The sequence below is a fragment of the Sinocyclocheilus rhinocerous genome, unplaced genomic scaffold, assembly GCF_001515625.1.
Source record: "Sinocyclocheilus rhinocerous isolate Xijiao unplaced genomic scaffold, SAMN03320098_v1.1 scaffold3201, whole genome shotgun sequence".
Lineage (NCBI taxonomy): Eukaryota > Metazoa > Chordata > Actinopteri > Cypriniformes > Cyprinidae > Sinocyclocheilus > Sinocyclocheilus rhinocerous.
The window spans coordinates 449,449-461,784 of NW_015662182.1; the positions used below are offsets into that span (position 1 = coordinate 449,449).

Here is a 12,336-nt window from a genome sequence, read left to right on the forward strand (position 1 = left end):
GTCATAAGGGTCAATTTTGTGAAATTGAGATTTATGCATCAGCTCAAAGCTGAATAAATAATTTTTCCATTGATGTATGGTTTGTTAGGATAGGACAATATTTGGCCGAGATACAACGATTTGAAAATCTGGAATTTGAGGGTGGAAAAAAATCAAAATAATCGCCTTTAAAGTTGTCCAATTGAAGTTCTTAGCAATGCATATTACTAATCAAAAATTAAGTTTTGATATATTTACGGTAGGAAATTTGCAAAATATCTTCATGGAACTTGATCTTTACTTAATACCCAAATGATTTTTGGCATAAAAGAAAAATCGATAATTTTGACCCATACAATGGTTTTTTGGCTATTGCTAAAAATATATCCAAGCGACTTAGGCTTAAGACTGGTTTTGTGGTCCAGGGTCACATATAGCGTTTGCCTTTCTATTAATAATAATTGAAGTATAATAGCAAATGCCATTATACTTTTTGTATATGGTTTACTTTCTTTGTTTAACAGTTCTGTGTAATAATTTAATAGGCAATTAAACAGAGACAGTACACTAATGAAGAATGACATTCTGAGTGTTGTAAAAATAAAAGTCCCACTTCCGACACAATGGCCAAACAGAAAAATGCATCGGTCGATGCGATAATTAAAAATTGCAGATATATCGGTGAACCACAATTACTACGTAACTGACGCCTTTTAAATGAACATTTAAGCCAAAGAAGTATAAGGAGCGTAGAAATTTGAATGACCAGTTTTATTTATACAGTGCACATAATATGCTTGTGAAACACTTACCCTGTTTGAATATATCCTTGCTGAACAGCTGGGTGGGCTCGCCTGCTCTCTCCATTTTACAGGGTCCTGTGGTGGTGTTATGTGGTCCTCTCCAGAAGACCCGTCCCTGACAGAAGCGCTTGGCATAGATGGCTCCTCCTGTCAAGGTCAGGACTACTCCACTCTCCATGAAGGGCAGCAATTTGTTAAGAGCGGTCAAACGTGGGGCGAGGCTGGGGTCAGAGCTCATGTCTGATGGGGGGTCTGGGAGAGGGATTCGATGGAAGCCAGCGCCGTTTAGAGACGGTGGAGATGGAGGGACAGGTGAGGGAGGCAGGTAAGCGATCCGAACATCATTACCCATTACTTCTCGCCGCAGAACCTCCTGACCAATGTAGAGCACGGTTATGTGGAAAGAGTGCAGCACTGAAAGAACAAAAGAGTTTTAGGAAACCATTTGGCAAGAGTTAGATTAGATTTTTTCTAATCAATAAATAAAATGTGACCTGTGCTGGCAAAATGAGTCACAATGAGCAAATTTTCAAAAATGAGTTATTTTTATGTTCACATTCTCCATTAAAAGACTTTCAGAATGATGAATGATTTGTTGGAATCGGACGACAAATGACTGAGCTACACCTGTTTGAAGTCGATAGAGTCAGCAAAGTCAATTTTGAGAAAAATCGAGTTCAAGTTTTCTGAAGGTTCCAAAGCAAAATCACCTGCATCGCTGCGTCTTTTCCTCCAGTTATTTTCTTAATAATAATTACTATATTAATAATCACAGTATAGCTATTTTTTATTTTATCTTTGTTTTTATAAATAAGAACAGATGCAAAAATAAAACAGTAGAACAAATATAAGAAAGAAACAAATAATGCATTACCTTTTTCAGTTTACATATAAACAAAAGCATTCAATTATATTTATCAGGATGACTTCGGATGACAGTCAGCGCAAGAAACGAGCAGAGAAAAGGTACTCCTTTCAGAAAACCAACAAATAAAGGTAATTAAACATCTAAAATGATTATTTGGAGCATTGGGATCGCTAGACAAGGGTTTAATGAACTCATTTTTGTGAAAACCTCAAAATCGACGTTTTTTTGCCTGTAGCTCAAAATTAGCCCATGCACATTCCGACTCATTTTGCCAGCACGGGTCACAAATGTTATATTTAATCACCTCTCTTCTCTACAGCTTCAATGGTGAAGTTTACCTGGATATCTTCAATGTCTCAAGAAAGAGAAGAATGATAATAAATCATTCACCAACTTTGCATTATCAACATTAATTACTAAAGAACCATGCAAGTTGAACAACAGGGTAAAATTCATAGAGTAAAATTAGATTATTACTTTGGTCAGTCTTTAAGGGGTTTGTCTCCACCTCTGCTTGGAGTGTGATCTCTCTTCCTGTGAGTGGGATGATTTCCTGTGCACTCTGTAAAAAGCAGAAATAGTGCCCAATTAATTGTAGACTCATACTTTGCATTGCAAAACCAAGCTGTGGAAAGCTAAATGTCTCTCAATGCATGTTATCGACTCATAACAAATTGCAAATTGCAACTTAATTAAAGTTTGAACGACATAGTTCCTCAATGATTAGTTATGATGTGCTGGATGTTTTTACCATGTTGATGGGCTGGGGCACAAAAACCTCCTCTTTGATCTTTTTGCATGCAATCTGCTGCTCATCTTGCTCGGATTCACTGCGTCTCCTTCTGCTGCTCCTCACTTGCTTCTGTCCATTCTCTTTTTTTACTTTTACCACTCCTATGATGAAAGGAACATTAACTAAATAATAACAAATTGTAATTCCTTTACATATTCAATGTAGTCATCACAGACGTTTTGCTGTAAATGAAAGTTGTAGGGATGTGCAAAACTGCGAATTTTCATAATCAACCAGTTGTGTTTGTTTAATTAATGTTGCAGAATACTATACAGAATACTATTTCTACATTAAAAAAAAAACTTACAGACAGAACATAAAGAACAAACAACAGACTGCAGAAAGACACCTTACAAACCAACTAGCTAGCCAACCTCACTATTGACAACTAGTCAATTAGTTTTACACATCTTTTTCATTTTACACATCTCTAGTAAGTGGCTTAATAGTCATGTTGGATTGTTTTACCTTTGTGCACCCTCTGAAGGGGAAAAAACCCAGGATGAGTGGGGGTTTTTTTTCTATGCAAAGTATAAATTGTGTAAACTGCTTAAATATTGAAGATTTGGGAAATGACTCTGCTTGTCTAACAATTCTTCCCATGACCGTGCAGACCATTGATGACTGAGAGAGACTGAAAAGCAACCGTTACTTAAAGAATATGAGAAATTTAAATCCTTCAGGGTATCAGATCATTTTCCAGCAAGTCAGAATTATTACCAGCCAATTTTTTTTAAATAAAGCAAAAAGAAAATAAGTCTTACTTGCTATTATTATGGAAAACTGTTCTGTGAAATGTAAATATGTATATAAGAGTAATGTAATTAATGCGCTGAGGAAAGCATCTCTCAAGTGCATGAAACAGCACAAGCACTGTTATGGGCACCTGATGTAGTAAACAGCCCAAATTAAATCTATTTGACGTTCAAGACAATTTAGATTATGTACAATATCAATGTGATTTGCTCTGTGGCCTCTTGTCATTTTTTCAAATGTCTTTTATGGTACTAACATGTTTTTCACTATTATAAATGACATCACATTCATCAGGTTTTTCATGCCACAGCGCACATATTCAACTAATCAAAAATTCTCATCCACCATAGTGGCCTGTGACATTGTGAAATTAACAGACCAAATAGAACATGCAACCTATACAGCTAGCTTATGAAGTAACAGGAAATATTTTCGATGGTGGAATATTGCCACTTTAGACCGGAATATCTGTTGTAGATCAATCAAGCCACATGCTAATGGGAAAAATGCTATGAGCAAAGTTAGGGATTTATTTTATGTCATTTTGTTAATTGGCGAGAAGTTTAGAGACTGAAGAAGCGTGAGAAAGAGCCTGAAAGTGTAACTCACGCAAAATGCGTGAAAGTTGGCAACCTTGGTAATATCCATATATTTTCCAAATCCATTGGTTACCTTGTTCTTCTAGTGGTACGAGGCGGTACACCTTGTAGGGTTCTGAGATGTCCAGCTGTGACCTTTCATTGACCTCACTAAACTCTGGACTTTTGTTGAGGGCACAGCGAAGTCGAGTTTTCCAGGATGCAGGGTCTGAATTTCCATTCTCCAAAAGCTTCCCTTTAAACTCCGCCCAAGCCTTCAATGGAAAAAGTTCAAATGAAAATTTCAATCAACAACTTTCAAATGGCTTGAACGCTCAAGTAAGAGGTCAGTCAGAAAGAGCTTTATTGCCAAGTATGTTTACTCACACATGGAATTGGTCTTGGCGACAGGAGCTTCCAGTGCAGAAGAAAGTACAGACATAGTGCAAACATACATGATAGTGCAGACATACATAGAAATTACACAGTGGAGATGAAATATAACTAATATAAGAAAAACAGAAAATTAAATAATGCAATATAATACAGAAGTAGAAATATTGTTTTAATGAATGTACAGATATGTTATTTTACAAGTGTACACAGTACAGTTTATGTAGTTTACAAATGTACAATTTTTAGATGTGTCAGTTATAATGGACAATGTATAGTTATGAAAGTTTTAATTGTTCAGGCTGAATATAGCCTGTGGGAAAACATTTTTCTTGTGCCTGGATGTTCTGGTGGTAGCACCAACCAGCGGGCAACAGTTGAAAGAGAGAGTGGGCTGGGTGTGTGGGGTCCAAAGTGATTTTCTTAGCCCTTTTCCTCACTCTGGAAGTGTAAAGACTTTGGAGGTTGGGCAGGGGGAACCACTAATTTTCTCAGCAGTCCTGACTGTCTGTTGTAGTCTCTTGATGTCTGATTTGGTAGCTGAACCAAATCAGATAGTTATGGATGAACACAGGACGGACTCAATGATGGCTGAGTAGAACTGTTTCAGCAGCTCCTGTGGCAGGCTGAATTTCCTCAGTTGGCGAAGGAAGTACAACCTCTGCTGGGCCTTTTTAGCAATGGAGTCTACTGTATGTGAGTGTCCCACTTCAGGTCCTGAGAGATGGTGGTGCCCAGGAATCTGAATGACTCTGCTGCCACAGTGTTGTTCATAATGGTGAGTGTGGGGAGTGCAGGGGGGGTTCCTCCTGAAGTCCACGATCATCTCCACTGTTTTGAGCGTGTTCAGCTCCAGGTTGTTGTGACTGCACCAGATAGCCAGCTCTTTAACCTCCTGTCTGTAAGCAGACTCATCTCTGTTGTATATGAGGCCGATGATGGTAGTGTCATCTGCAAATTTCAGGAGCTTTGCAGTGAATTTGTTCGTATATAGGGAGAAGAGCAGTGGGGAGAGCACACACAGGTGTATGTGTGAAGTGCAGATCAGAGCGGGTGGGGGGTATGAGACTGGGCTATTCAAACCGGCAGTAAAACACATTCAGATCGTCAGCCAGTTATTGATTCTCCACAGACTGTGGGTGTGGTGTCTTGTACTAGGTGATGTTCCACAGTCGCGACCGCCTAGTTTGCCTATGCCTAGAAACGGGCCTGCTTTGAACAGCACCACGCCACCTCCGACTAGAATGTCCAACAAAACGTCTGAATAATCAAAGACCGGAAAAATATTGTCTGGGATGTGTTGCTTAATGTTAAAGGGTTTGTCTCTGGTAAAACTTATAGAAGAAGAATGACTAAACACAGAACAAACAAACAAAATCAGCAGAAGAATTGCAGAGCTCAGTGCCGTGGCTGCCATTTGTGGCACCATCTTGATTTAACATCATTGTCATTTACTTAAAATAAGTAAATTACAGATGAAACTCCTTTTCTAATTAATACTGACCATACATGTGTAAATTATTTATCATCAACATGTTATTTTTACTTCGGTTATGATTAGATGTCTAGAAGTCATCGCTTGAGTTTGCAAATGACTGCACTTAAGCCCCTTTCACACAGAGATTCCTGAAAATACACGGATAATGTGTTCCGTGATTTGTCCCGGGATCGTTTGATTTTGGTTCATTCACACTGCCAGTGATTTTCTGGAATCTGTGTCTGCATTCACACACATCCCGTAAAGATCCCGTAAAGACACATACAATGTGACGCGTACCGTTTCACTAAGCTGGCGAACGATCTCAGCTTCAGCGCGGATAGTGAGGAGCTCCCTGATCTCTGCTTCATACCAGTTTGCACATATTTTTTCATAGTGAACGTTGATCTGCCGTCAAAACACCCGGTAAAAGAGTCGCACGATAACGTGCGTCATCACTACGACACACCCTTTACGGCATTGGTTCTGGCTTTTGTTCACACAGGGCTCGTTCCGGGACGGATCCCGGCAATGTTACTAGGTCCCCAACCCGGGATTGATCCCGGAATCAATCCCGGGACGTGTTTGTGTTCACACAGAAGGCACTCCGGCAATTTTTTTCCGGGACCAACGTGCAGTGTGAAAGGGGTTTAATTGTTCAGTGCACAAGGTAGCACTCACACTTGGGAAGTTGTGCATTGTGTAAAAACTAAAAAACAAAGACACAGAGAGAAAGATAGAGACACATTTGCACCTTGAATATAGCTGCATCTTCCTCACTTCGGAAATCTTGTTTTCCTGCATGTTTCCATGGGATACGAAACATGGTTTTCTCAGTGTTGTCCCACACTAGGCCGTGATACTTCCCACTGTTCACCTACATCCCAAAGCACACACAAAATAGAGAAACAACCCAAAAGTCATCAACAACAAACAAAAACATACCATGAAGCACTAGTGGTTGTTATATGATAAAACACATTTGAAAGACAGCAAACTGCAGCAGGAAAAGAGCATGTCTCAAAACATGAGAGGTTTACAAGTAGGCTAATGCATTGCATGATTTCTTTTAACTGGTCACCTCAATCACCCAGTCATCTGTCAAGAAATGTTCAGACTTCATGGATTCAACTTAGAATTTAGAAAAATGATGGATGAATCCGATCATGATAAACAGTAATGCTCTGTGCTACCAGCTAACTGTGATTGACACGATCAATGAAATCTTTAGAATTGGCTGTGGGGTGCAAAATTCTGACCTGTTAACATTTTAAGTTTTACAGATTGACCTTAAATTTACTGTAAAAAAAAAGAAAATAAATAATTATTAACTGAAATAATGTTAATATACCAAATTATTAAAATATTTTTTTATCTTCATATTACTTACATCAACCTTAAAAACACAAGTGGTAAAAAGAAAGCCATATGATGAATCAAAGTTCACCGTGTCATTAAACCAAATACAAAACACCATCTAAAAATGGATGTTTCTGGGAGGAAAAAAGTGCATCTAGTACAACATTAATCCATAAAGGATGCATATCTACAGCATAATCTGCCTCCTTCAGTTTAAGGATATCTAAACTGCTCTCTAGGTAGGCAGCTCAATAGATTTGGAGCCAGTGGATCTCATTGCATGAATGGCTCTTTCATCTGATCTTCTGTATTAATACAATTCCATAAATTCAGATCCTCCGAAATACTCAACATAGTGCACACATAAACACACACACCTGTTCCACTATCCAGGAACGCAGGCGACGCGTGGAACGAATCCTTCCAGATGCCATCTGAAAAACACATTGATTGTCAACTGCTGATTTGTCTTAAGAAAGTCAAGTAGCCTATATCATACATTGACAGTTCACGGAAGTGAGTAATTGTCACAACTTCACTAATAAAAAGTACCTAAAAGTACCATGATTGGATGTATTTATATGTAAATAAATAAATACTCTAATTTTTTATTCATTTTTGATTGGTCAGCCAAATTAAAGAACTGCTAATCAAACTGGACGAAAGTGGATTACAGTTTTAATATTTGACATTTTCAGCACCTATTCAGCAGTAACCAAACGTAACTGATCAGTCTAAACTTTTGCTCTGGATGTTTCTTTAATCTGGCCATGGTCCCTTAAACCTGTTCTTTTATCTTACCTTATGAAAGTCCTCAATCTCTATCAGGACTCTTTCTTTCACTCTGTCTCAGGTTCTGCATATCATCTCCATTTTTCTTTGTCAGTGCAGCAGTTTGAGAGACTTCTCTTATTTTTATATCATACAGCCAGTTTTTGTGCCAATTTTATCTCCACAAAGAAGAGAAAGTAAATGAGTAACATTTCTGAATTAATTGATGTATTCTGAGCACATTCATTTTGTTTTATATGTGGTTCAAAGATTTTTGGCCTTATGGGAGCAACGGGGGCCATGAGAGTTCGTTGTAAGAAAGCACACTTGAGTCAAAATTTCTCAATTGTAATTACCCACAGATTATTAAATATTTTCAATTAATGTGGTAATCACCCACGATAGAAATCGCCGCCGGTGCCCCCTTGGTAGTGCCCTAAGTAGGCTGCGCTCTCCGTGTATAGGGAGCGGCGGTCCTGATTTGTAAATCATTAACCATATAACGTTAACGTTACCTCAACTGTACCAAGGTACCGCCACATTACTTTTTGTAAATCTTACAATTCAGCGATCTACTTAAAATAATCTTTAACGATCTAACGTTACTAACAACTCGTGAGAATGAAAATCAAATAGTAATACTACAAGGTATTTAATAATTTCAACAGTTACTTCTAAAATCATCCATTCCAAATCAATGTAGCATCATAGCTGTGTGTTTAAATAAATTCGCGGAGTAAAACAGTATTTTTGTTTAAACTTTGTGAAAATACTTAGGCTATGTAGTTTGTTTGTAGTTTCGATTACCTTAGTTTCGGTCCTGTCTAATGTCAGCCGTTCTGCAGATCACAGTCAGTCCAGCCCATCGCACTATAAATTCCTGAAAGCAAAGCAGTGGAGCGACCGAAGCTGTTCAATATATAACTGCCACTTACATCTGGAGGGGGCGCTCGTCGGCTCACCGCCGAGTTACCACACTATATTATTGAATTTGTAAATTATTCATGAAATATGTAAATATATGCATACGGTCAATGCATTCTATACAAACATTGCCAACGTTTACTGTAAAATAATTTTTAAAAAGTCCTCTCCCTTCGTCCCCCCTCAACGTAGTGATTGGGCCGACTTCACCAGCGATGAGAAAAGTCTTAAGTACCACGTGACGTTACTTACGGCCCACTCCCTCCGTAAACTACGCCACTTCCAGGTAATAACGCATATTATTCACTGCAACATGAGTAGGTGTTATGTAACATCTTTATTGAGCAATCATAGCGTAGCAGATACAACTAACGCTAAACAGGACGATAAACCACGCCCACTTTGGTACATTCATCCAGCCAATTTCCTTTCTGCCAGTTTCATTCATTTCAAAAGAAGAGCCGCTCTTCCCAGAAATCACGTGATATTACGGAGCTCTCATTTAAGCTTCTAGAAGGCAAAAAAACTGATATACTGTAGAAGTGTTCATAATGTGATGCATTGTCCACAATATGTAGTAGAAAAATAAGCAAAAATAAAATGAGAATGTAAAGTCTCAACTGAAACACTAGTTTTATACTTGTTTATACAGTTTTGATGTTTTTGAACCTACTGTGTAGTATTTTTCAATCATATTGTCATCATAACACACACACACACACACACACATCCAAAATGAAATCCAAAAGGAATGTAAATACTTTATTAGCATATTACTGTGTGGGAATAATAATATTAGAGGGATATATATATATATATATATATATTTTAGAAAACTCAGGATAGTAGGCTAAATACATGCATTTATGCTTGGTAAACTATTTGGCAGGGTAAATAATACATCTTTCTAAAAATCTGAGAAATGAATGGAATACAACTAAATTTAAAGTCACCATGAAATCAAAAATCGATTCAAATTGTTCATATCATTTTTATTGTGCCCTTGTAAACTTTAATCAATAACATTAACTTCCCCTGCCCCTTGCAATAACATCTCTTCTCTGATGATGTGTACATTTGCAAGAATGCGGAACAATCCAGGGACCCATCCAGCAACCTGCCACTCTCATGAGATCACAGCAATATAGCAAATGGCAAAGAATCAATCAAGTCCCGCCCTACATTTTTTTTTTTGCTCTCATTCAAGTAGCTTTTCACTTGGATATGTGTCACAATAGGAAAGAAAAACAATCACAACTTCCATTTCCTGTCGACTGTAATCTTGCATAAACGTACAAATGATCAAATAAATCAAATATTTATTCAAGTAGGCTAACTCTAACTGTCTCCTTTGTTTGGTGCCAAGTCTTGTTTCTGTGCCACCCTACCATGTGTCCACAGTCTTTGACCCTCATATTGCGGTTTACCAAGCTAAGTGTTCGTTGTTCTCTGGTTTTGAACCCGGCCTGTTTGTGTGTGGGTTTGGCATTCCGTTGTTGGTTTTCATCACGCTTTTGGATCCACATATATGAGTCTACTCTCAAAGCTGGTGAAGACACCGTAGCTGCATGTGTCTCATTTCAAAGGCTGTGTCCTAGGTAGGATACGCAACCTTCTGTCATGTCACAATTATGTTGTTTTTGTGGCATATGGACCTGCCTGAGGTTTATGAGTAGACTCGCTCCCTTGGTCAAAATCAAGGGTTCCAGGATCTCTCCATATACACCTCCCTCATACACTTGACAAAGTGGATCACTTCAAAATGGTGAGGATGAAGTGCTTAGGGGCTCCCCGAGGGGAAGTGCTTAGAACTTTGCAATTGTGTGTCTAAAAGCAAAATGTAATGTAGCCAGCATTGACTGTTATTCCTTGTTAGGCGTGATTAATGTAGTTTCATTCTTACTTTGGAATGTAATGGTTGCTTTTCTGAAATGAGACAGCCTTGATGATGCAAGAAATGAGACACAGCTCACTACAGCTCTCGCCCACACTCCCAAACAACAGAGCGAGTCTCTCTCGCAAGTCACCACTGCTCTCGGTCGCTTGCTCTGCTATTGGAAATCAGTGTTTGTTGCTGTACTATGTTTGTGTCGATGTGCACTATGCTTATATTTATGCTTGAGATCATGTGGTGTATGTCGACTCATGTTAAATATTGAGAATGTCTCAATTTCAAATGAGTGTGAAGTTATCCAGCTCAGATGTTGTCCAGAGGTACAGAAATATTTATCTTAGGGCTTTTTTAGTATTCTTTTTCTAAGGAGTAATATTTGTTCTCATTTTATATATCATATGCATTTTAAAGTTCTGACATGTTCTACACTGTAAAAAAGAAGAAAAAAAAAGAAAAGAAAATGTACTGGTAATTTTCTGCCAGGACATTATCCAGTAATTTTATGGACATTTCAGTTAACCATTGAGTTAACAAAATGAAGTGCAACATTCAAAATACAGGTAAAGCACCTGGACAAAAAAAAAAAAAAAAAAATGGAAAATTCCTTCATATTAATACAGTACATTGTGCACTATTTAATTTTTAATTTTTCCCAGATTTTTGACAGTGTAAAGTAGAGGGGCGGATCTAGAAAATAATTTTTAGGGTGGCAAAGGGGTGGCATGGGGTCTATGAGGGGTGGCAACACAAAAGCAAGCCCCCATGCATAGTTTTTGGGGATTTATGGTCTGACAAACACAGTTGTGTTCACAAATATTGTATTACCATTAAGTAATCATCTATACTGTTTAAAATGAAAAATAAATAACAACATTTCAATATCCATCATGGCACCAAGTCAATGCACAATATAAAAAACTTCAACAGGTTATAAAAGTTTCTGAGCTTTTATCACCAAAGACATGCGGTTCTATTAAAATTACATACTTCACGTATAAATCACGTTTTAGAGCAAGTTTAAGAGCAACAAAAAACTTTTGAATTTCCTAACATTAGAAAGAAATACAATAATATCAAAGCACTGAAACTGGATCAGTTTTGAAAACAATGTTTGATTTTCTGTTATTAACAGAGGTGGGAATGTCTGTAATCACTCAGAACAAACTCTATCAACCATATACTCTAGCAACACCCCAGCAACTGCATAGCAAGAGCCTAGCAACCACCCAGAATATCCTAGCAACCAACAAGCAACACTTTAGCAAACATCTAGAACAGTGATCCTCAAATCTGGCTCGCGTGATCCACTTTCCTGCAGAGTTTAGCTCTACCCTAATCAAACACACCTGAGTTTGCTAATCAATGTCTTCAGGATCATTAGAAAATCACAGGTAGGTTTGTTTGATTATAGGGTTGGAGTTAAACTCTGCAGGAAAGTGGATCACGCGAGCCAGATTTGAGGATCACTGGTCTAGAGAAACAATGACAGACTAGATCAAATGTCAGCAATGCCGTTCTTCAATTACTTTACACAATCCATAGAACACAAAATATTCCGAAAGGTCTGAATAAATCCATGTATCATTCGATCATTCGTTTTTTGATTTAATATTGAAAGTAGAAAAATGAGAAAACGGCTCCTTTTTCGTTTTTTTGGAAAAAACGAAAATTCAGCTTAAATTTTCGTTTTTCGTTCATGGGTGGAAAAATTAATAAACAGCTTGAATATTCGATTTCTACA

The 12,336-nt window shown here is 37.8% G+C and overlaps 1 protein-coding gene across 4 annotated transcripts in view; it reads right to left on the reverse strand.

Annotated features, from left to right (window-relative positions):
- LOC107727954 (interferon regulatory factor 8-like) overlaps positions 1–8,658 on the reverse strand; it is a 15,259-nt gene extending 6,601 nt beyond the window's left edge. The window contains exons 1-9 of one of the 4 annotated variants that reach the window (XM_016537994.1): positions 8,585–8,652; positions 7,808–7,956; positions 7,384–7,440; positions 6,402–6,524; positions 3,872–4,052; positions 2,402–2,544; positions 2,128–2,212; positions 1,955–2,005; positions 792–1,196 (exon numbers count right to left, since the gene is read on the reverse strand). In XM_016537994.1, coding sequence (XP_016393480.1) covers positions 792–1,196; positions 1,955–2,005; positions 2,128–2,212; positions 2,402–2,544; positions 3,872–4,052; positions 6,402–6,524; positions 7,384–7,440 — 1,045 coding nt within the window. In that variant the 5' untranslated portion in view covers positions 7,808–7,956; positions 8,585–8,652. Of the gene's footprint in view, positions 1–791; positions 1,197–1,954; positions 2,006–2,127; positions 2,213–2,401; positions 2,545–3,871; positions 4,053–6,401; positions 6,525–7,383; positions 7,441–7,807; positions 8,150–8,584 lie in introns of those variants that run through there. The other 3 variants (XM_016537993.1, XM_016537996.1, XM_016537997.1) reach the window with 3 other exon arrangements.
- Between the last annotated feature and the right edge of the window lie 3,678 nt (positions 8,659–12,336).